Raw genomic sequence first — 25320 nt, forward strand, 5'->3', positions numbered from 1 at the left:
ATGAGAACCTCTGAGCCTCATATGGCAATAAATATTGCACTGCATTTAAATTCTCTATCCTGGAAGGATTCCTGATCTTCCTTTGGACTGAATACACTTTTTTTGTTCTTTCCATTGTCTCATTATTTTTGTTTCATTAAAGAGATATTGTATTGTACTTCATAAAAAGGTGAAAAGCTCACTACTGAATCCTTCCTTACAATAGATTTTTTTTAATTCAAAAATTTTAAAAATATGTTTGTTCTATGCTTTCCTTATATTACAGTGAAATTTGTGCTGATGCCTAGTGGACAAGTTACAACCATGGCATGTGCTTTAGGACAAACTATGCAGGAGTTGAAAGAACATCTAGCTAGTGAACTGAGAATGCCAGCAGACAAACTTGTCTTTATGTTTGATGGTAAGAATCATATCAATTTCATTTTAATGAGAAATGTTATCAAGCTTATCTTACATTATAATCAACAACAACACAGACCCAAACGCAATCAGCAGTGCACCGTTCATGGTCGAAAATGTATAGCTGAATATGTATCCAATCGTCTTTGAATTTCCTGCTCTCATCAGGGAAGTTTGCTGCACAGTTTGACCCATCACAAGAAAGGTCAACTCTGGCGTGCGCTTGTGTAGGTTTCCATAGCATGAGCATAACGTTGAAAATTCAATTGTTTTCAGATCGCATCTTGCTGCATTCTGAATGCTGAAGGTCTACTAAAACGTACCTTTTTCATTGTTTAACTTTCCCTCCGAATTGAGATCAGAAAGACGTTTACTTTTACAACTGGGAATGGGGGACCTTTATTTCTGTGTTTTGTAATTGTGTTTGAAAATCAACAGCGAGCACAATACAGTATGTGTGTTATTGTAGATAAAAGGTTAAGTTTTTATAGTAATTCATCCTTGTGTGGTTGTTTCAATGAAACCATAAATTGCTTTTAGATTCTAACCTGACCAAGGTATGATAACATTTAGGGCCCGTTTCATGAAAGTTGTCAGCACTGACAAGTTGACTTTCTCTGACAGTTACCATAGTAACAGTCAGAGGCTAGTGCCTCTTAGCCAATCAAAACCAAGGATGTCACTGAAATTGTCAGTGCTGACAATTTAGTCAGTGAAGACAACTTTCATGAAAACACCCCCTGGCGTAAAGTATGCCGAATGTTAATATTAATTGAAAGCATTTGTTTATAAAATCATTTTTTAATGCACCTTGTTGAACTGTCTTTTTCTCAATAGGTACTGATGTTGGTTCAGATATGACCTTAGCGTCTATTGGTGTAGGACCCAATGGAGCTGTACAGCTGGAGATATCCTCTTCAGATCCTGTCAATGTTCCATTGAGGGCTCCGAAGCCTAAACCTGAATATAACATGCCTGACATCATTACAACAAGAATAGAAAGAGGTTAGTACCTTTATTTTCAGAACTTTTTCATATTTTCTTATATAATATTCATTCTTGAAAGGGGAATCCAAACTTGATCATAAATTGTTTTGTGAGAGAGGAAAAAAATAGGTATAATGAGCGAAAAGAAAGTTATGGCCGTTTCCAAATTAAGATCTCTAAGACTATGTAAACTTCAAATTGGCAGCTGAGTAAGTAAACTATGACGAGTGGTAGGGACAACTTTCCCACAGGCCATGTACTTAATGACCAGAGATTCCGGGTTTCTCTACGTACCTATTCCCTTTGGGCAGTAGTCAAAATATAACATAGGTAGCATATTGTTTTATGTCCTCATGAAAGAATAATATAATTTGAAATAAAAAATTATGAAAAATGAAAATTTAGACATTTTATGTATTGGAGTAAATGGAAGAGTAGTCCTTGCCTTACATCAAGTCTATGACATCAATGTATCAATTTGAAGTCTCCATTAGTATTCTATTAGTATAGTGATTACCAGTATTTACAACTTTTAAACATTCCTAACTTTCTTATTGTTTTTGTCTCGCCTACATAGCAGAGCAAGACTATAGGCGCCGTTTTTCCGACGGGGGTCCAAGTTTCATACTGGTTCATGAAACTTGGACATTATAGTGATCAAATATCACTGAATATCCTTTGTGAGTTTCAGGTCTCATGACCAAGGTCAAAGGTCATTTAGGGTCAATGTACTTAAAACCATGTTGGGGGAATCAACATCAAAATCTTATTAAAACAGAAAGTTAAGTTTTTGAAATGTCATCATAACTTAGAAAGTATATGGGCCCAGATCATGAAACTTGGACATAAGGGTGATCAAGTATCATTGAACATCCTGCTTGAGATTCAAGTCACATGACCATGGTCAAAGGTCATTTGGGGTCAATGAACATAGTATATTATTATCATATGAATTGTGGGTTTTTTTTTGTAAATAACTTTTCAATAGTTGGTTTTCAAAGTCAGGACTGCTGCTCTATTTAATGGCGTAATGCAGGCGAGACTGCCAGAGGCGTTCCACTTGTTTCTAAAATTGTTCAAACTTTCACCTATCTACTGTCTGATTTTTCTTTTCCTCTAAAAAGAACTATTTATCTGAGTTGTAGAAATTAAGATTTGATTTTTTTATTGGATGATAACCAATTAACTAAGTAAATGATTGTTATAATCTTATTCATAAATTATGCAGGTGTTTCTAGTTCCTTATGTGCTAATTGGAAACTAACTTTGAAGTCTATCATAGTAAATATTTTAATATTTTCTTCTACAGAGGATGGAACTGTTGACGATGTAGTAGTAGAAATTGAACGAACCACCAGACGCAAACCTTTCCTTGGTGGATTCCGTCATAGGCTCACAGGAGTAGAATTCCACAATGCATCGGCACAAACGAAAGGCAGAGTGCGTACAGATGATGGTATCACAAGGTTCTGCCGTGATACTCAGACAGTATCAGCCAAAAACAGACTTCAGCAGACCACCCTGGATACCTCCACACAGATGACAACAATTGGATGCTATGTAGCTAATATGACTGACAAACTGGTTGTACCTGGGAGATATGAGACTGCAGATGAATACCACAGCAAACGATTGGAAAAGGTACACGTAGTTAGTTGCATTACCATTGACATTGATTGTTTGGTTACATAGAATAACAAAGTCTGAATATAAAAGCTTAGTAGAATATTGAAAATTAAGTATAGTAATACCTATATTTTAAGCGTCATGGTGTAATGGTTCTGACTATATGCATCTCCTTGTAATCCGAGAGTTGTTTGTGTGAATAGTACAAGCAATAGCATCCTTTGTCAAGATGTCAATCTAATCTTTGCTACTCTATACCCAGGTGTTTAATATGGGTACCTTATGGAATGACAAATTTAATGTAGTTACAAGCTTGAAAGTTATTTCTGGAATGCTCCCAAGGGACTGGAGAAAGTTCATACAATGTATGCAGGCAAGCTGGAATCCAAAGACATGGTTTTATATACATGTAGTGTTGCGTGCTGTTTAACGAAAATAGAACTATGTTATTGTTATTACATATTTTCATAAAATGCAATAGATTATGAATTTACATGTATGTATCTTTCCAATAAGTGTGTAAAAGAGCTGCTATGTTCAGGTACAAATGTTTCATGTACCATATTGTATTTTTTTTCTCCCTTCTAGGTGTGTATGGATGTAAGGATTATATTTTTTTACATTTTCTGAAATTAATCAAATACTTGTTGGAAAATGTTTAATCTGCTAAACTGTTTTGTCATAATTTGTTCCCATGCAGGTCATCATCTTGCAGTCATATTTCCGTAGATGGCAAGCAAAAAATATTGTTGTTCGACTTAAGGAAGACATGGTCAAAAGACGTGAGTGGGAGCGCCGGGAGGAGATGCGCAAGATCAAGGAAAAGGAAGAACGCATCAGGCGCGAATTTGAAAGACGCATGAATCCACGTACAAAAGAAGACTTTGATCTGCTTTACCATGCTTTAGAAAGTGAGTCTTCAAGAATACTTCTCAAAATATTGAAATGTCGTAATAGGTTCAATGATTTTCATATAACTTCTTTATACTTATTTGAGATTACATACCTGTATAGTAGTGATTTTATGTAAGCTTTTAATGACTTCATGTTTCAGTGTATTCAAATCTTACCATACATCATTTGTTTTTGGCAATTAATTGATATCTCTTATTCCATTATTAGTTATCTGACTTTCATCCGACATATTAAAAAAAATCTCAAAATCAAGTGATTGTTTGATCAACTTTTCAGTCATTTCACTTGAAGATGGATTAGTTGATCTTTGCTATTTGATGTTAAATCATAACAATCTAAATGAATGCTGGATGTCAAGTTTTTCTCTTTAAATGTTGACCTAAGTACTCTTTTTATTTATCACGTTTTAGAGTGGAGGCAAGAAGAACTGGCACAGATTAATGAAACAACAGGTGGTGCACAACGTAAAGCTGCCCTGTGCCATTTGTTGGACCAAGAGACCCAGTTAATTGCAGCTATAGGGAGACACAAGTTAGAAGCTGACAGCGAGAACAAACAGAGATCTATCCAGAACTTTCTTGATAAGGTACAGCAGTTATCCATATTTTATTTTGAATAACCAGGGCCCAAACAAAAAAACTGAGCAGGTGATTTTAGGTCTAAATTGTGTTTGATTGTGTTAATCATTGTTTCCAATCAGTCATAAAAATAAAGTGTAGGATCAGACTTTGTGTTAAGTGGACCAGGTTGCAAAAAGTGATACAGTGGAGCATTGCGGCCCAGTGGATTAGTCTTCTGACTTTGAAACAGAGGGTCGTGGGTTCAAATCCCATCCATGGCGTAATTTCCTTCAGCAAGAAATTTATCCACATTGTGCTGCACTCAACCCAGGTGAGGTGAATGGGTACCTGGCAGGATTGATTGATTACACTGAGCGCTGAAAGGCAGCTGGAGCTAAAGCCGGGGTAATAATGATAATAAACACTGCGCCTGGGAATAGATTATTTCTAGATAGATTGCGCTATATAAATGCCTGTTATTATTACATAGTAAAGGCATAGCAAGGCATCCTGCATGAATTTGTTAAGTGATGTTTGTTCTGGTATGGAACTTTTTAGTATTTTTTAATTTACATATCTGATACAAATAAGCAAAAGTGATGCTGTAATTACACATACAGAACATAGTTTTCAACATTTCAGCCTGAATCACTTGTGTACTTTGTGACATTATTTGATTCTGAATGAATTATCCCTGTATACTGGTATTGCACTTCAGAAACAGAATTTTTATACCAAATGATCTACTACTTCAGCATTAAATGTGAAAAGGAAGCATTTGTTTTTTGGCTACTAACTGATCAATGATTTTGTTTATAATTAACAGGCCGCTGCTCCTAGGAGATGGAAAGCATTTGATGGGAAGTACACTGAAATGGATACAGCTTATACAATCAGAGCAAGGGAACTCAAAGATATATACAATAGTCTCAATATGAAGTATCTAACCCAAGATGAAAGGTTGGATGTCTTACTCACTCTCAAACACACAGTCAAGGTATGTGTAATCACCCCCACCAAACACTGAAATCATTAGATAAGGCATTATTCTTTATTTGCTGCACTCATCCCAGGTTAGGCAAATATTTCCTGGATGTGAAATATGGGAATGTCAATAAGGCAGTCATTGCACTAGTTAGGGGGTGCTAGGGGCTTGTGTCATAAGGACTTGATGGTGATTGGCTGCTGAGCTGTGGTTTCATGGTAGTTGCCATAATGGCAAAGTTTCCATAGTTGTAACTCTATATGAAACTGGCCACAGGAGTGCCAAATCTTATAAAAATATGTGATATGTGATACATGAACTTACTAATTATCCTTTTTAGAATAATTTGATTTAATTTCAAGACTCATAGTCCCTAGATGCAACTGTCACTGGTATTTGGGGTCATTGGTTAAGAAGGATAATGCACTATGTTTAGTACTTACCATGCTTGTTTACTTGGTGAAATTGGTTGTGAACCACAGGGAATTTATAAAAGTTGATATTTCTATTGTTTTTGGAATTTTAACACCCTATATTTTTTATTTTGGAGTAAACAATATAATGTAGTTTGAAATCCACAAAAAAAAAAATGAAACTCAACTTTTGTCTTCATAAACATATCAACACTTGCAGGAGCATGATTGTAAGCTGACACAGGAGATTATTCAGTTGATTGATCGTGAGGCTGATCTATTGATGAGAGGAGTTAGAGAGTCAAATCTTGAAGGACTACGTAAGAGAATAGCTACACTCTTCCTGCAGTATGTCAAGACACCTACCTTTAATGCAGAGGCAGCTAGATTACTCAAGGTATGCATAACATCAAAACAGTCATTGAATTGAGAGGCTTTCAGAGTCAACTTATGATAAGAACCCATAGATCATATAGGTTATTCTAGCACACCTATCAACGTACAATTATTTTTAATATTTTGATAACCCTAATAGATTCTGGTTAATTTGACCCATCTCAAAGGGATATTCCACCCCTTTCAGTCCTAAAGGAAACCTGATGAAAATCTCTAAATTATTATCTCCCGATTTCCTTTCTCTTCCAGGTGCCCCAAGATCCGTCCACACTGCGTAAGAACATCTATTTCTGCCCAAGCTGCAATAGCTACCTACCATCCACGGAATTCCAGCTTGCTTCCAACTCCTCAAATGTTGGACGATGTAGACGCTGTACCAAGCTGGATAATGATGCCAGGACCAGACAGGACTACAGTCATTTCCGCTTCATGCTTAAGGGTCTTCGCAAATCTGAAGAGGCTATGGGAGATGGCTCCAGAATTGCTTTTCTGTTACAGGTGGGTTTATGATTATCAAGTCAGTGATTTGGTGACTACTGTAAAAATTAATAAAAACTGCTCTAATATCTCAGCATCAAAGGGAGTGGAAATTGGCAAATATTGGTAATGCAATCTGCATCTCCTCTTCAACAACGTGTTCTTTGGACCGCAAAGCAAGCAAGCAGGGGCCGTATTCTGAAAATTGTCTTAAGAGAAATATTCTTGTATATTAAGAGTTACAATAAAATCCGTATTCCGAAAATTGTCTTAACTTTTCTTGTAACTTTCACTGAGTGCGTATGATGTCAGAGATATAATGATGCGTAAATATATAATCGGCGCACGTAGGCCCGAATTCACAAAGGTGGTTTTGAAAACCCATTGTTGAGTCCATGGTTTATGCTGATTTCTTGTATAAATTACGCTTAATTTAGCGCGTATTGGACACGTGTATAAAACATGTCCAATGCTGATGCACGCATTTGTCACAGTGCGCCAAATCGACGCCTGTTACCATGGTTAGATACGCTGTTTTATTCATGAGTCCACTGTTTTTGTCTCACCTGCATAGCAGAGTGAGACTATAGGCGCCGCTTTTCCGGCGGCGGCGGCGTCAACACCAAACCTTAACCTGAGGTTAAGTTTTTGAAATGACAGCATAACTTAGAAAGTATATGGACCTAGTTCATGAAACTTGGCCATAAGGTTAATCAAGTATTACTGAACATCCTGCCTGAGTTTCATGTCACATGACCAAGGTCAAAGGTCATTTAGGGTCAATGAACTTAGACCATGTTGGGGGAATCAACATCAAAATCTTAACCTAAGGTTAAGTTTTTGAAATGTCATCATAACTTAGAAAATATATGGACCTAGTTCATGAAACTTATACATAAGGTTAATCAAGTATCACTGAACATCCTGCATGAGTTTCACGTCACATGACCAAGGTCAAAGGTCATTTAGGGTCAATGAACTTTGGCCGAATTGGGGGTATCTGTTGAATTACCATCATAACTTTGAAAGTTTATGGATCTGATTCATGAAACTTAGACATAATAGTAATCAAGTATTACTGAACATCCTGTGCAAGTTTCAGGTCACATGATCAAGGTCAAAGGTCATTTAGGGTCAATGAACTTTGGCCAAATTGGGGTATTTGTTGAATTACAGCCATAAATTTGAAAGTGTGTTGGTCTAGTTCATAAAACTTGGACATAATAGTAATCAAGTATCACTGAACATCCTGTGCGAGTTTCAGGTCACATGATCAAGGTCAAAGGTCATGTAAGGTCAAAGAACTTTGGCCACGTTGGGGGTATTTGTTGAATTGCCATCATATCTCTATAAGTGTATTGGTCTAGTTCATAAAACGTGGAAATAAGAGTAGTATCACTGAACATCTTGTGCGAGTTATAGTAGTTTTTAAAATCAGCACTGCTGCTATTGAATCGCGTGATGCAGGTGAGACGGCCAGAGGCATTCCACTTGTTATTCATGAGTCCACTCTTCAAACAGTGGACTCATGAATAAAATAGCGTATCTAACCATGGTAACAGGCGTCGATTTGGCGCACTGTGACAAATGCGCGCATCAGCATTGGACATGTTTTATAGACGCGTCCGATACGCGCTAAATTAAGCGTAATTTATACAGGAAATCTGTATAAACCATGGACTCAACCGTGGGTTTTCAAAACCACCTTTGTGAATTCGGGCCATTATGTCTGTGCGCAAGATAAAATATCGAGTTACAAGGTATTCTGAAAATTCTCTTATCTTTGCGTTCTCTTAACTTCCTTCGAAAATACAATGAAATTTACAAGAGGTGGGGGGCTATTGTAACTTATTGTCGCATGCGATATTTGTCCGTCTGCAAAAATTATTTCTTGCTGCATCCCGCAAGAACATCATGTTTTACAAAAGGAGACATTCCAAAGACATTATAACGACGGATTGGTAGACTTTTCAGTAATTAAAAATTGGTGTTCGAGACGATGAATCTTTGGAGAGAAAATAATATTTGAGAAGAGCCACGTGTATTTTTAGCACAGAAGCGCACAAGCATAAGCGTCGGAGGCGCAAGGAAATTACGCCTCATCAACAATGCGCTTCATTATTTTTCAGAAGAGACGCTTCTATTGGTTGACCTAAGCATATAACAAGCTTAATGATTGGTTGATGACAGAATATTGGGCGTGTCAGAGATAAAATAGGGGACGTCCTTACAGAGATAAGACAATTTTCAGAATACCAATTTAAGAGAATATTAGCACGCTGTTATCTTGCTGACTTACAAGAAAAGTTAAGAGAAAAGTTAAGACAAATTTCAGAATACCACCCCAGAATTCTAGCAAGTAGTCTGAAGTAAGCATTACATGCACTGAGTGTGTATCTAAGCATCACAGGCATACCAAAAAAGAAAAAGGAAAATGAAGGTGGTGTCAATCAGTCTTTCCCAGCTTATATTGATATAGTATTCAATTCTAATTTATACACTGTAAATAATGGAGCTATGGTCATATTTGTATTTGAAACATAATTTGTTAATATATTGTGTGGATTAATCTTTATATGTGTGATTTTCATTGTTATGTTATGTAGGAAGCTGACCTACGCTATTTGGTGGTTGATATCTGGAGTACCCAGAGTGCCCTTAGTTCTTGGGAAGATCTCTATGATTTAGTACTGGTTCGTTGGGATAAGGATGAAGAATGGTCTCCTTGGAATTGTATCCTACTCACCAAGGATGAGGCTAAAGCCCATGCACAGATTGATGACCTTGATAAGGTAACTCTTTGATAAATTTCATACAAAATGTCTATAATTACTGATGAAATGATTTCCTTCCATTTAGGTTCTGTGGATATATCTACAATTTCAATATTATACAGATATTGACTGATGTGGTGTGTAATATAAACATTCTTTGGACCGCCAGATTTATATTTTCTCAAAGCGCGCAGCGCTGAGGGAAAAAATTATCACAAGGGGGAAAATAGAAATCTTTTAGGTGGTCCAAAGAATGTTTTCTTACACACCCCATCAGTCAATATATGTTATATTAGATAGGCTTGAATGATGAAGATAGATCTAAAGTTAGGTCTACAATGCATGCAGTAGATGAAAACTTGTTTATGATGGAACCGATGGAACTGATATGAGTAACGTTAGTCTAACGTAAGGTATAGTGAATGACCCTTCTCTAATAATAATCAAGTTTGTTTAGGCCTACATTTAAGTAAGAGTCCGGTCCAGGACCCAAGGCAGACCGAGATGGCGAGAATGTATGTTGAGCCATGATCAGGTGCAGATTCTGATCCAAATTTAGCCAGGATGATATAAAAACATGACTAGAGTCTCTCTAGATCTAGATCTGTTAGTCCATGTCAGACTAGGTTGGGGCTGTACTGTTGGTAGTGGTCCTGATCTTTTTGTTGTCGAACCATATCCAGGACCAAATCTAACTAATGTTTCGTTAGCACTAACTTACGTTTTTTTTTTTTTTTTTTTTTGTACCTCTAAACGAGGGATTTATTCATAATTCATTACACATGTCATAATAAACTGAACATCAAAATACATTTAACATTTTCTCCGGCAATCTCTTATCTGGCTTCTTCAATTCTTTGTTTGTAATTATTCTATTTTCCATTTCTCTTACAAAAAGGCATTTCAAACTTGAATCTCTTCTGTCTATACCATATCTATTTCTATTATGCAACATTTTATGTATACACCAAAAGGCGACTGTCATTGTTATATCTGTGTTTACATCGGTATTGATTTTTAGTTAACAAAAAGTATTCACATAATTTCGACTTTAAAAGTATACATAACAACACTCTTAACATAAGAAAAGAACTGTTTGTTCAAATCACATTCAATAAAAGCGTGTATTAAGTCTTCTTTTACGTGACAGTGCGGACAATATTTATCGTCAGCAAGACCCCATTTAAAAAGATTACTTCTTACGGGTAATAAATTGTATAAAAGTTTAAAATTAAATTCTCGTACACGAAGCTCACCTATACATGTCAAGTTTCTTTTAAACACAGAAAACCAGTAAATATCAGTCTGCAGTATATTTTCCCAAAAGATACAACATCTATTCGTATAATTCGGTGTTAAACAAATCAGATTATAAAAACGTTTACTACTTATGTCACTCACTGCAACGGGCCTTTCTCCAATGAAAAAAGTATGAGTTTCAAGAAAGTAATTTAAATCATTCGCTGTCTGTATATTTGTATAAAACTCTTTTAACCACACTTTTGGAATAGCTTTCTTTAACTTTGCATAATCAAATAACATATTCTGCTTGCCTTTCTTTGTTGTAAGGCGAGCTAGAATTTTTTCCATAGAAACAAACTGTCCTTCCTCAAAAAGATCCTGTACATAAATAATCCCACTATTGAACCAATCTTCATAAAACAAAGACTTATTATTCCAAACAATGTTCTTATTATGCCATATTACTTGTTTGTGAATATACATGTTTTTAACAGAACCAGTTTCACATGTAGTATTATTGTTTACATAACTCCATGCTTTTAAGATTTCCAGATAAAAATCAGGTATATGAACACTTCGAAAATCTAATAAATTATAGTCATAATTACAGTGCAGCAAAAGATTTAAGCCACCGATACGATTATAAAAGTAATGAGAAATATCTTTCCATGGACCTTCACTATCATCCAACAGTCTTCCAAGCCATCTTAAACGAAAACTGAGTATTTGTTTGGTGATATCAATCATTCGTAACCCACCTTGGCTATAGTCTTGTGAGAGTGTACATCTTTTTACTTTTTCAACCTTAGAATCCCAAATGAAATTAAAGATTGATCTATTTAGTTTCTTGATATATATTTGCGGAGTCACATCTACTGTCATAAGATGAATTACCTGACTCAAAGCAAGCGATTTTACAACGGTAATTCTTCCGAAAAAAGTTAAACATCTGCTCCTCCAGTTATCTAGGAGTTTCTGTAATTTCGACAATTTGTTTTCCCAACTTATTTTGATTGAGTAGTAGAGGTCCGTGGATATAAAATACCCTAAATATTGAACAGGCTCTGTTGTCCAACTTAGATCCAAGTCAGAAAGATGCCATCTTTTACTGGTATCCCCAATCCAAAAAAACACAGTCTTGTCTTTATTTAATTTTGGACCTGCAATGTTTCCAAATAAATCTAATTCACTTGATATATTAAGTAAAGACGGTTTATCTTTAACGAAGAACAGAGTGTCATCGGCGTACTGTAAAAGTTTTAAGACTGAAGTGCATCCTTTAAATTCAATACTTTTAATTCCATCATTTTGCCTTATTCTATTTGCCATAAATTCAGCTGCTAATATAGACAATAGTGCCGAGAGGGGGCAGCCTTGACAACTTACGTTGTTGTTAGCAGGATTTAACATTAGATTTCTCTAACTTTTATAAATTTAGACTCTAGCCTAGGCCTAGATCTAGATGATACATGTAGATCTAACATGTTGAATAGTTAGACCTAGAAAAAATTAACTTACATCTATAGATCTAATGTTAGGCCTAGATCTAGATCTACTTACCTAATTTTATCGTCCAAAAGCTGATTTCATTCCTCATTGCTCATCAGACATCACCACAAATCTTTTACATTAGACCAAATCCAAAACTAAAAGTTTTATAACTAACGTTAAGTCTGAGCTCAGCCTAAGCTTCAGTCTCTATCTGCTAAACTACATTGGCTCCACTCACCAATACATATCCAGAATTGTTTAAGAAATCCCCAGAACCTCAAAAACGACAGTTATTCCTGTCTACACAAATCTAGATTCCATTTTAGTAACTGAAGAAGGCCTTATGTTAGATCTAACGATAAACCTAACTCGTATTAGGCTCCTAGTCCTACGCCGTCGTCGGACTCACTCAAATTCCGCGGTCAGGTCGAGTGTTGATATTGTAAATGATCGCTACTTCAGTCCCTCATGTGCCATTTCTGTGTAATTGGTAACATCTAATCCACAAGAGAGCGCCATACACATAGAAAAATATATTCATGGACCGGCTAATCAATATATTCATCAAAGGTGGACTGGCTGGGAAAGTATACTGATTTCGATCATATCACATGACGCGCTATGAACCAAAGCATGCTTGGCTATCTGTCTTGGCTATCTAATATATTGTTTTTAAGTTACAGTGAATCAAAGTTGTCAACATTTTTTTTTTGTACTCATGGAAAGGTAGATGAAGATGAACACTTTTAAGCCTGACTTTACATTATGATTTCAAAAGTATAGATCAGATTGATATTCAGTGGTAAAAAAAAAAAAATTCTCATCTCTCTACATTTTGTTGTTTTTTAATCAGGCTTATGGACGAGTTTTCTGCCACAAGATCAAGACCAAGCATACTCGAGCTCGTAACTACTTCTCCCGTTTGCCTGGTATGGCTCAAGTTATGCATGAGACGGCAGCCAAGAAAAGTCATCAGGAAAAGAGCATATCCAATAGGCCTGCACTAACACTTCAAGCATAGTCTAGCATGCCATATCTAATGAGATCTTAGACCTGCCAATGATGGCTTAGTTCATTGATTAGAATGCTGTTTCAAATCTTATTAAAGGACTCTTGACCTTACACACTACACTCAAAGCCTTGTCACTATTAAATGTTACGAGTAGTATGGTAGCATATCCAATCTTAAACAGAGCATGAAATGGGCCACATCCACAATCAAAGTCAAGTGAAAGGTTCAGATAAACAAACCAATACTACATGTACTTCTTTGACTGAAAACATTGCCCTGATGAACAAAACTGTTTTCTTACTCCTTTCTATACAGTGTAACTTATATTTCCATCTTTTCATTGAAGCATGACATGACACTTCCGAAAGGTTAAGTGTCAGTTTGTTGAGTATAAAAAGTTTCTAGTAATACATAACATGAGGGAGTCTCTTCTAACCATATGTGTAGTATAATCAAACACAACAAATCACTACTGTGTAATAGCAATTGGTGTATTAATCATCTGTCAAGTTAGTGAATTAATCATCTAATGTTGAGAATAAGAATAAATTTTGAATTAATTGCAGTTTCATGGTAATATTCTCAAAACTAGGGACAAGTTATTCATTCAGTCACACAGTATAGAAACTGCCTAGGATTTGTGATTTGGTAGTTCCTGCGTTGCATATATGACATATATGTAAGCCACAGCTATGTTGCATTATTGATCGATCTTATGCAATATGTTGGCTTAGTGATTCAAATTCATGCATGTTTCTTAATTGGAAACTTAGTAACAAGGTATTAATTTCACTTGCTGGTAGTAAATAACTACAATACTTGAAATATATTTATTGTGGTACAATGCTTCAAAAGTATGCGTAACATTTGAATAAACGGGTATATTCCAGCAAACACAAACTGCACTTTTCCTTAGAGAGTACCTGTATGTATAAAGTAAGTTGACCAACAAGCTGCTATCCATGTGACCAGTTGCTTGGGAAGCTAGCTTGTTGGTTCTATGATGCTTTCAATCAAGTTTTTCATCAGTGTTTCAGTCTTACATTCTTGTAGGAATCTATGAGCCATTTATCAGTTTATTTTTGCTTTCCAAAATCTAGGATTAAAGTTGATATTCACCAAAATCAAGACTGGAAAAAAAAAATTTAGGGTTGGAAAGAGGTATAATGAAATATCTATTGTTTATCATTGCTATCGAATTAGTCTTGTTCTAATGGTCCAAAGATTTTTAATGCCATATCCGTCCACATGCGAGGTCACTGTACTATATCATATTAATCTATTTTGTGTGTTTGTATGAAATAATTTATTCTGTTATACAATATTGATAATATGTACAGGTGTATATTTGGATTGCTTTTTTAAGGTAGACATGTTAATGATGTGTGTGAACACTCTTTACTAGTTGTCAGTGAATTAACCATGCATAAATAGATATATAGTTTATGATACTGCTTGATCCATCAACATCAATCACTGATTATGATTTGTCATGAATCTTTCATGTCTTATAGTTATCGTGAAACAATGCAGTACCAAGTTCTGAAACTATCACAAGTCATTAACTTTATTTCAATGTGATGCACATGAACATTGCAGTTCCATTAAATTGTTTTGGCTTAGGGGGAAATGTGATACTACTAGTACTAAATAGGGTTCAGCTTGGACTCACTTATTCGTCTCAATTCAGATTTCATTCTCAGTTTCAATATTTCAGAAGACAATAGCAAATTTCACATGCTTTTTCTCCCAATCTTTGAGGTTCATGCTATTCACAGTGAGAATGAATTTTGTATATAGAAGAAATTTAATATACAAGAATTGTAATATACCAGTATGTTTGTTATATATAAATATTTAATTATTAAATGAAAACTCCTCAATATTTTCTTGTGTATTTTTTGTGTTCTATGTCCTCGACAAAGTTGTATGCAAACTGCACTTGTAATGAAGGCACTCTGATTGATTTAGGACTTGAAGAAAGCTAATTTAAGGCATGTGAAGTAAAACAAATATGTACTAAGATAGATTTTATGCAGGGTATAGATCCAGGATTTTCCCAAGGGAGGGGGGGGTGGAGTGGGGATATGTTCTCACCAGTCACATGTACTCCTTCATTTTTTTTCCAAGCATTAGAAAATGTCCAAAAAATGTGCACATGCCCCTTATGCTCCCCCTCACCCCTCCCCCCCCCCCATCCATGCCAAATTTCATGAATGATTTTGATTGTGACATGAATGTAAAAGAGAGAGTGGAGGTAAGGACATGTAAAGAGCAAGAGAGATTGAACATTATATTGTGAGGGAGAGGGTGGCTGAAAGAGCAAGATACATGACTCGTTAGGTTGGTTGGTGCTCTTCAATCTAGTAGATTATCTGCGCCAGGTCATTTCCGAGTTAGTTGTTTATTGAATTCCCGCTTCTATGTCCTCGGCGTTAGACTAGTCTGACCCGGGGTCTGACCTGTCATATAGCGAGGTGCAATATAATTTATGATTAGTTACCTCCACCATTAAACTGTGCGTTTTTGTACTTCATATTATGCAAACTTATATAAGAAGCTAGGTCGAAGCTCAATTTTAGTAGTCTAAGCATTATTACATCACTAATTAATCATCAGAACAAAAGGAAGAGAGAGATGGAGAGAGATCAGTGGAATATTCTTATTCGAATCTCTTTGGGTTTTTTTTCACATAATTCAGGATGACTTTGTAATCTGCATTTCTTCCCAATAATGTTGCTAGATCTGATATTCGCTTGTTTAATTTCAGGCTTCTTTGCATAGTTCTTCTTTAGCTCTTTCATATTTCTTACATTGTAATTGAAATTGTTCTATTGTCTCAGGAACCTGACAATGGGATATAGACCATTTTCATGTTTATTACATTTACACTGGTAATAATTCAATTTACATTTTCCAAGTCTTCGAATGAGACCTTGTTAACTAATTGTTTCTGCCACGTTGGGTTGGATGCTTAATAAATGTCTTTCTTTAGATGAGGATACCCACTGAGCCTGCCAGATTTCTTTAGAAATCAAAGACATGTGGTTTTCCCATTTATATATGGAATGTGTAATTCAACATGTTCGTTTGATGCTCCTTTTTTGCTAAAAGGTATGCCACTTCGTTCCCATGAGTATCACAATGGGATATGGTATCCATTCAAAATTGACATAAATATCTGATGATTGTAAAACTTTGATTTTAAACAAGATATCAACAATAAGATTATTTTGTATTCGAGTGCTTGAAGAGCCGACAATGAATCTGTAAAAATTACCACGGACATATACCTCTGTTATCTCCTAGCCAATCAAGTGCCATTACCATTGCTGTTAATTCGGCTCTCATACTTACAGAATTTAATCTATAGAATCTTTTAATATCCAGTTCTGGTATATAAAAAGCAGAGCCGGTTCTATTGTCTTCTTGTCTTCTTCTTCTTGCATAGACTGTTTAACGAGATATATAATCCTGTTGTAATAAAACCTCCCGTTTTCAAATCAATATACACCGTCAATATTTCCTCGCAATTAGAGTTATTATTGTTTTATGTAGTGACAGGTGATTCTTTTTCATGACTACTTTAAAGTGATTGCCCTATTTTAAGGTCTTAATATAAAACATTTCCTGTCCGTGCTTACATTCGCATTAGTTGGTGAGATGTCTCCTCTTCATGAATTCCTAAAATTAGTCCTTAAAATGTCAATTTTTCTGATCTGAATATAAAAATTTTTCAGCTCGCGCTTCGCGCTCGCATCATTTATTTAGTTAGTGAAATACGTACGGTCTTAGTGAATTCCTACAAACAAGCCTTAGAATGCCCCCCTTCAGGTCTGAATTTCCTAAATTTTCAGCTCGCGCTTCGCGCTCGCAGTATTTGATTAGTGAGATGCGTATAACTATGACAACAAAAAGTGCTTCATGTGTTTAGATGTAATTCTAACAAAATCAGAAAGCACTTGGCACTCGCATTAGATGACTATGGTGAGATATTACTTGTATACTCTTAATAGATTCCTAAAAAAATAGTCCTTAAAATATCCATGTTTGGGGTAAATATATATAAAAAAATCAGCTCGTGCTTCGCGCTCGCATCATTTGGTTAGTAAAATACGTACGGTCTTCATGAATTCCTAAGCCATAGAATGTCCCTCTTCAGGTCTGAATTTCCTTTGTTCCATTGTTTGTTTAGCGAGACAGGTACATATCATGATAACAAAAAAATGCTTATAATGTCCCTTTTTAGGTCTGAATATAAAAAAATTTCAGCTCGCGCTTCGCGCTCGCATTATTTAATCAGTGAGATACATATCCGTTTAATGGCACTGTATGTCCTTAAAATGTCTCTATTAGGTCAGTATACCTGGCAAGTGACTCGATTTTTTGCTGGTGCCCCCCCCCCCAATGCCGTGACCCACGGTACGCCACTGACTTTCCATATCAATCAATAAACAGTCTGATCATGATTGTATCAAATAAATCAATCACGTGAAGCTATCACAGTTTAATTCGGATTTTTTTTTCAGGCTCTCTGCTAACAATAGCAGACAAGGTCAATGATAAGAGTAGCTCTATTGTTAATCTACAATTTTCATTCATAGTTTAAAACAGTAATATAAAAATATCTTTTTTTTAAGTCAAATAAAATTCGGCAACAGACATGAATTCAGATTTGGACATGTAAATAAACCCAGAACGGAAAGCCAGTCATGTGACAGGAAATATTTATGGTAACCGACTTTAATATCCTTATACAGCGATAATCAATATACACATAGGCATGTGATTGTTTTTGTTTCTGTATAAGCTAGAGTATATCTCATGCAAAGTGATCTGTTTATTACAGTGTTCTTCAAAGAAAATTGATCATGGAAATGACAAAATTACGCAAAGATTATGAACATATATTGGAAATATCGGTGAGTATACAATTCTATTCTTCCGAATATTTTTTCATCTAATTAGTATATCTAAGGACCATTTATATCATTATGTTAACAATGTCACAAACATGAAACATACACCCACATAAGTAAACAATACAAACAACATTATGTTTTGTTGAATTATTTTATTGTATTTTACAGTATCAGACTTTATTCATTTTTTTTCTTGAAATATATATATTTCATTTCATTTATTTTATTTCTGGCAAGAGGAATACAAAAACAAAGAAAACTGAAAGACCCATCGACCGGTGGCCAGGGGTAGCCAAAAGTCCACTGGATCCCATTGAAGATTCTCACCTCCCATCACCGTTCGATGGTTTACAAACACACAGTATAAATATTTACTGCCCATTGTTCTCTTCATCCATTTCTTTCACAAAATATTAAAATAAAAGAGTTGCCAAGGCTGTTGTACATGTATAATTTCACACATTTGTATACTTTCTCCTTTACGTGTATTGTATCAAAGCAATATAGCTTTGATCCAGCTGAGGCATGGCGGCTTGTCATTGTTCAAAACCCACCTACACCCGACAAAGGAAATTATAATTGGTATAGTGTCGAAAATCTGTCTGTCTGACGGTCAATCGGATTGGGGTCGCCCTAGCCACTAACCCGTCTTTGTGGTCTAGTGGTTAAGGCACCGGCGTTCAAAGCTGAGGGCCCGGGTTCGATTCCCGGCAGAGACATTTTTTCGTCATTGTCAATTTTTCCAAAACTTGGGCAGATAGCTCTGGGGAACCTTGATTTAAGGTAAGCCTACCATTGTTCTCTTCATCCATTTCTTTCACAATATATATATATATATATGTATATATATATATATATGCCTTAGACGCATATGATATTTTTGTTTTTGTTTTTTACTTTGCAATTTTGTTCCTGAAATGCATGCTGACGATAGCGTGGTTCATTTTCAAGATTGCATTTGAAGTTCCAAAATATTAATATCATGAGGAACGACTTCTTTTGAGTACACAGTGACAACACAGCTACGTCAGCTAGGGAAGATCGTAACTCAGATTAGTTGCGATCCTTACTCACATTATTGCCAACTATATATAGGCTTCCCAAACGTTCAACTAATAGCTGGGAAGCTAGGGCATATCCCTCCACCCCTTATCAGACGGCTTGCTGTCATTGAATAAATGTCTCCCCCCCCCCCCAATTTATTCCCGCAATAATCTTGGTTACGCACTTGATGAGAACCATTCTAACAATTTGAAATATTCCATGATGGTTATTAAAACATTCTTCTAATTGTTTTCTCAGGTATACCGACGAGTAGCTGTCACAGTATGTACTTCGGCTCCAGAATCTACTGTTCATGGTTTCATGGAAGAGATATCGCACGAGCTGTATGATATCATTAAGGAAGTTAAATATCAACAGCTCCCTTACAATGAAGTCGAGAAATTAAACTTCAAAGACAAGGAAATAGACGCCATGATACTCTGTCATTCTATTCAAAACAGAAGGTTTGCCATCACAGATGTGAAGGATGCATTATATACAAGGTTCCTTCCTATAGCTGTAAGGGAGCTAGGTGCGGATTTATTCTACTTCTACAAAGTCTGATCAATATATTCTAAAAACGAATAAGAATTTTGTCTGAAAATGAATAACATTAGTTTTCTTGTATTGTGTTTTATGATGTTTCTGTATCTTCCTGAAGACCTCGAGGTTCTTGAAAAGTCACTCGAATGTAAGAAACATTATTTTTCCACAATGTCACTGTACTGTTGGTTAAAATGATTTAATGTGATAATTGTAGTTTGGAACATCAATCACTCAGTTGAATTTTGTGTTCACTGATTTTTTTTTAATCAAAAGCATCACACTTGTTAGCACATTAGGTAAGTGCAATATCTATGGTACAAGCATTCCCGAAACACTGTGATTGTGTTCACAAAAGGTGCTTGCCATCATTGCCGTACACGAATTTTTTTTTCCTGGCATGCCTTGGGGCCGGGGGCAAGACGCATGAATAATTTTGAAAAAAAAAATCAAAAGCGAGGGAGCGAAGCGGCCGAACTGTCTTGGAGGCACTCTTGCATTTTCCGAAGTAAAATTGAAGGGTTTTATGCACGCTTATGGTGAATTTTGCGAAAATTTTCAGTAAAAATGCAAGTTTTCAAAATTTCGGGGGGGAGCAACTACCCTGTGAACGTCCATGTTTGCCAGGTTTATTTTCATTTGGTCCAATGCCAATTCGTCCAATGCCAATTCGTCCAATTTGCCAACTCGTCTACTATTATTTGGTCTACCATCAGTTCGTCTAATATCCACATGGTCTAATGGCCATTTCGTTCTCTCACCATTTCGTCTAATAGCCAGTTGGTCTAATAGCCATTTAGTCTAGATACCATTCGGTCTAATTAGATTAAGTGTTAATTATGCAAAATGAATGAAAATAAAACGAGTATTAGACCAACTGGTTATGATACAGAATGGTCGTAGACCACCTGGTGATTAGACGAAGTGATGATTGGACCAAATTATTATTGGGCCAAATGGTTGTTAGACGAAATGTTGATGGACAGACTGGCATTATACTAAATGAAGGTAAAGGTAGACCATGTGGTGAGTGGACGAATTGGCAATTTGCCGTTCGCCATGCTTACTATCATGAATGAAGTATAACAAAATATAAAAACATGTTAGGCGTGCAAATGAACATACTCAAATATTGAATTTTTGTAAGAATCGAATTTTCAGTTGATCGATTCTGGTATGTTTGGAAGCTTAAAATGCCACCCAGATGTTAAGAGGGCTACATCCCTTAGAAAAAATACCAGATGACGAGATCTCAGATCTCGTCATGTCTCATGTCTACATCCTGTGGGAGAGCTGATCAGATGACAAGATCTCGGATCTCGTCTTGTGTACATCATGCGGGATAGATGATCAGATGACAAGATCTTGGATCTCGTCTTGTCTACATCCCGTGGGAGATATGATCAGATGACAAGATCTCGGATCTCGTCATGTCTACATCCTGTGGGAAAGATGATCAGATGACAAAATTTTGGATCCATGATCATGTCACCTGATCATCTCTTCTGAAAGATATACACTCTAAAAACAAATCCGTCAAAAATGACTAGTTAATAGGGCCAGCTGGTTGCAACTGTTATGCTAGTCATATTTGACTATTTTCTAGTCGAATTTTACTAGAACATAGTTATTTCTGACTAGAATATAATTCAGAAGTGTGACTAGACTTATGAGTTGCACCCAGCTGACTACTGGTCTAGTCAATTTGATTAAGTTGACATGACGAGATCCAAGATCTTGATGTCATCTCTCCCATGCATGGGATGTATACATGACGAGATCCAAGAATGTGTCATCTCATCCCCGCGATCTCGTCATCTTTTCCAAGGATCGTAGACATGACGAGATGATTATCTGAACATCTGGGTGTCACTTTTAAGCTTCCATACAGGCTGAAAGCCTAGTGCTAAACTTGTTCGGTATGCTATTTCTAACACAATCCATTCATGAGCATTATCCTCCGTAATATTCAAATCTAACCAATATTCTTATGAATTCGAAACTGGTACCGGGCTTCCGAAAATCACTTCTACAGAAGAATGCTCCTTCCTGCATGACACCATCCTCCGAAACAAACCCAATTCGGAGTATAATGTATACTAATCACCCATCCTACCCCCTCCTACTCTTGATCTCTCGCACTCCCTCTCTTTTTTTTCATTATTCAAGGTAAATCAAAAGTTGGGGTGATCGTGCATGATTTGCCGACAGAGACGATCCTCGATGACAATGAATACGAAGAAAAGATGGAATCATTTCGTCGTCAACAGCCAACCACTTTTAAGAATGCTTCAATGGTTTTTATCAGCGGTCAACTGTCTAACTCTCCCAGTCAACTTGGGCCTGGTAACTGGACTGAACTTCAAACTTTTATCGCAAAGGCATCTAGATTCTCAGAAGCACCACCATATAAAGCTCTTCGGAAGGTTCTTCTACCAGCAGTTATAGTCTTTCTAGTTTTACTTTCACTGATTCTCCTCTTAAGCATTGAATTGTCTTGAAAACTGATGATAGGTTCTTTAACTTTTACGTGGATTCTTGCTTGACACTTTAGTTGATTGATGCTTGTAAACTGATATTACGTCATATCCGATGAATGGTAAAATATTCACCATGACTGGCTCTAAATAAACAGTTTCATCTATTATATCTGTATGATAGTTTTTACTATCGATAGTGACTTAATTGCACTACTAATTCATAGGCCTATTTTAATACATCATTTCATGCAACAAGAAAGTGGTCTTCTGTTTTGGCTAAGTTCTTGAAAAACGATAACTTAATTAAACAATAAAGTTCTTGAAAACGATACTTCATCATTCCCCCATCTTAACTCAAGATGATGCTTTATCAACAACAAGCTGAGATCGGAGGTGCTGACTTCTATTGTTCTATAATATTTGAGTAGATCCAATGTCAATTCACCAGCATGTCAAATTGAACTGATTTTATGGTTACCACCTGAGATAAGGTTAACATGTGAAACTACACTCCTTAAATACAATCCTTTTTACACTCCTCTTGGAGGACCAATCCATTTGGAGTGAACTGTAATCCTTATAAAGTGCATTATATCACCTTCTGGTCAAATTATTTCCAAACACCCCCTAAACGAGTTTTTCTCTGTGTGCAAATAACCCCCTAAACAAGTTTTTCGCGGGCTTTATTTACACATTTACTGTTCATTAATATACTTCGCCATTTCTATCTTAACACATCATTCTCCTTGATCGTGATATCATTTTAAATTTTGTTTAAACCTTTTGTTCTTGATACCAGTTGTGGTAACGATCTCAAAATGAGTTCGAACAGAATCCATTGAAATTACCACCCAATTGTTTGTATGCATGAATAAAAATAATGAACGTGCCAAATGGCTCTGTAAAGTGTGTATAGTAGCTGAGAAATTAAGCAAAATATGCACAGAATTTCCTAAAATGTCGGGTATTTTACAATATCAATATACTGTCTGACATATGCCTTTTGCGTTAGTGATCATCAGAATTTTCGGTTTTCAGATAAGATTTCATGATTTCCCAAGATAAATACACTTCAATGTACCAGAACTATAGATCTACAGATCTATGATAATGTTGTGACATTTAGCCTTGATTTTGATACTTTCTTTTACCTTTAATTTATTCAAAACTGGGTGATTCTTGACGTCATTACCAAAGTGAGTAAAACATTCCTTTATTTATTCAGAGAGTAGTTTTCCTCAACAAAAGAATATATAAACCACACCCACATTGTAACTCGACACCGGCCCGACACACACTAAAATAAAGTGGGATAATCATGATAATAATTCATTGCAGTGGCGGTGTCAGGAGAACAGGGACGAGAAGAAGAAAGAAAGAAACGAATTCTGCACTATTCTGTACACTTTTGTTTATGTATCAAGAGTCCGAAGTCATTTTTATGTTTTTTAACGATTATAATTATGGCAATACAATTAATTGAATTGAATTGAAAGAAAGTGGTCTAGGTCTGGTAGTGTTTATAGTCTTATAATGTCCATTGAGAAAAACAAATCGCCTTACAGGCTTACAGGTCATCTTTCCTCCCCCGTCCCCTGATCAAAGTATCATGGATCCAGCGCTGAATCATTGAAAGAATTATATTAGTCCAGGATAGAAGAGGCATAACCTTGTTTTTTTCATATATACAATATTTTTTCATGGTTTCTTGTCAATTCGAGGGTGCTGATTACGAATCTGAATGATGCCACTTGTGTAACCTTGAGCATTTTCCGCAAATTAGCAAAATCCAATATGGCCGCCAAAATATGCAAATTACCCATGAAAATCATAAAATTGCCAGCAGACTGGCTACAAAATGTATTTAATTGTGTTGCAAGAGTGAAATAATCTATGAAAAAACGATTTTTGAAAAAAATATTTATTTTCTTCATATTAAAAATGGCCGCCATATACCCTATTATGTACAATGTGAATAGGGAAAAATATTTTTCACAAAAATATTCCCTAAACTGCAAGTAATTGTGATATATGGAAGAAGTAATGTATGTAAATCATCAATGTTAACAAGATATATCATTTATCATGTCATAATATTTTATATTCAAAATAGCCGCCACTGGCCCAAAAAGGATTATGTACTATCAGCAAAGGGGGCAAAAACAAATCACAAGAGTGAGCACTAAAATGCATATTATTAAAGTAAACGAGTGGAATGCTGACTAAAAACATAATTGTTCACAAAATATATTATTTAATATGCCATGTATGTGATAAATGTTGTATTTTGATATTCAAAATGGCCGCCAAAGGCCCTAAAAGTATTTTGTACAATGGGAAAGAGGACCAATGAAATCACAAGAGTGAGCACTGAAATGCATTTATTTGTGATAAATAATTGGGATACTGTCTAAAAAAACATAATTTTTAACGAAATATATCATTCAGGTTTTAAGTTTGTGTTATGATACTTTATTTTGACTTTCAAAATGGCCGCCATAGACATATATTGTATTATGTACAATGCGAACTAGGAAATCAATTTTCACAGGAGTGAGCACCATAAATGCACGTAATTCTGATCTATGAGTAAAATATTGTCTGATAGTACAATTTCTAACAAAATATATCAGTTCTCCTGCCAGGTAGGTGAAAATACTGGATTTTGAAAGTCAAAATGGCCGCTACAGGCCCTAACATTATTATGTACAATGTGAATGGGGACAAATTATTTTAACAGATTTTCGCTTTGCTTGACTAAAAGGTGGTGTATGAGTGAAATATTGTCTAAAAACATGATTACTCACGAAATATATCATATTACATAAAATTTATGTGATTAATGTTATATTTCAAAATTGAAAATGGCCGCCATATGCCCTTTTGTGAAAATTCTCTGTCCTCATTCAAATTGTACATTATACAATAAGGGCCTATGGCGGCCATTTACAATTTCAGAATGCAGCATTTGCCACCTTAATTACACCAGATATGATATATTTCGTTAGTAACCATGGTTTTAGACAATATTTCACTCTTTCATCACAATTATAT

At 35.6% G+C, this 25320-nt stretch overlaps 2 protein-coding genes across 3 annotated transcripts in view; both read left to right on the forward strand.

Moving 5' to 3' along the window:
- The window catches only part of LOC129256713 (IQ and ubiquitin-like domain-containing protein), a 19575-nt gene extending 4413 nt beyond the window's left edge, over window positions 1–15162 (forward strand). For both annotated transcript variants that reach the window (XM_054894876.2, XM_064097705.1), the window contains exons 3-12: window positions 266–400; window positions 1237–1404; window positions 2696–3027; window positions 3713–3923; window positions 4338–4513; window positions 5314–5484; window positions 6106–6282; window positions 6531–6779; window positions 9365–9550; window positions 13119–15162. In XM_054894876.2, the coding sequence (XP_054750851.2) occupies window positions 266–400; window positions 1237–1404; window positions 2696–3027; window positions 3713–3923; window positions 4338–4513; window positions 5314–5484; window positions 6106–6282; window positions 6531–6779; window positions 9365–9550; window positions 13119–13286 (1973 nt within the window). In that variant the 3' untranslated portion in view covers window positions 13287–15162. The remainder of the gene's footprint in view (window positions 1–265; window positions 401–1236; window positions 1405–2695; window positions 3028–3712; window positions 3924–4337; window positions 4514–5313; window positions 5485–6105; window positions 6283–6530; window positions 6780–9364; window positions 9551–13118) is intronic.
- A 2860-nt stretch (window positions 15163–18022) lies between these two features.
- On the forward strand, window positions 18023–23160 carry LOC129256103 (uncharacterized). Its single transcript, XM_054894388.2, has 3 exons — window positions 18023–18199; window positions 19502–19775; window positions 21956–23160. The coding sequence occupies exons 1-3, from the start codon at window positions 18149–18151 to the stop codon at window positions 22285–22287; spliced, it is 657 nt and encodes a 218-aa protein (XP_054750363.1). The 5' UTR covers window positions 18023–18148; the 3' UTR covers window positions 22288–23160.
- Window positions 23161–25320: the final 2160 nt, after the last annotated feature.

The sequence above is a fragment of the Lytechinus pictus genome, chromosome 3 (genome assembly GCF_037042905.1).
Source record: "Lytechinus pictus isolate F3 Inbred chromosome 3, Lp3.0, whole genome shotgun sequence".
Lineage (NCBI taxonomy): Eukaryota > Metazoa > Echinodermata > Echinoidea > Temnopleuroida > Toxopneustidae > Lytechinus > Lytechinus pictus.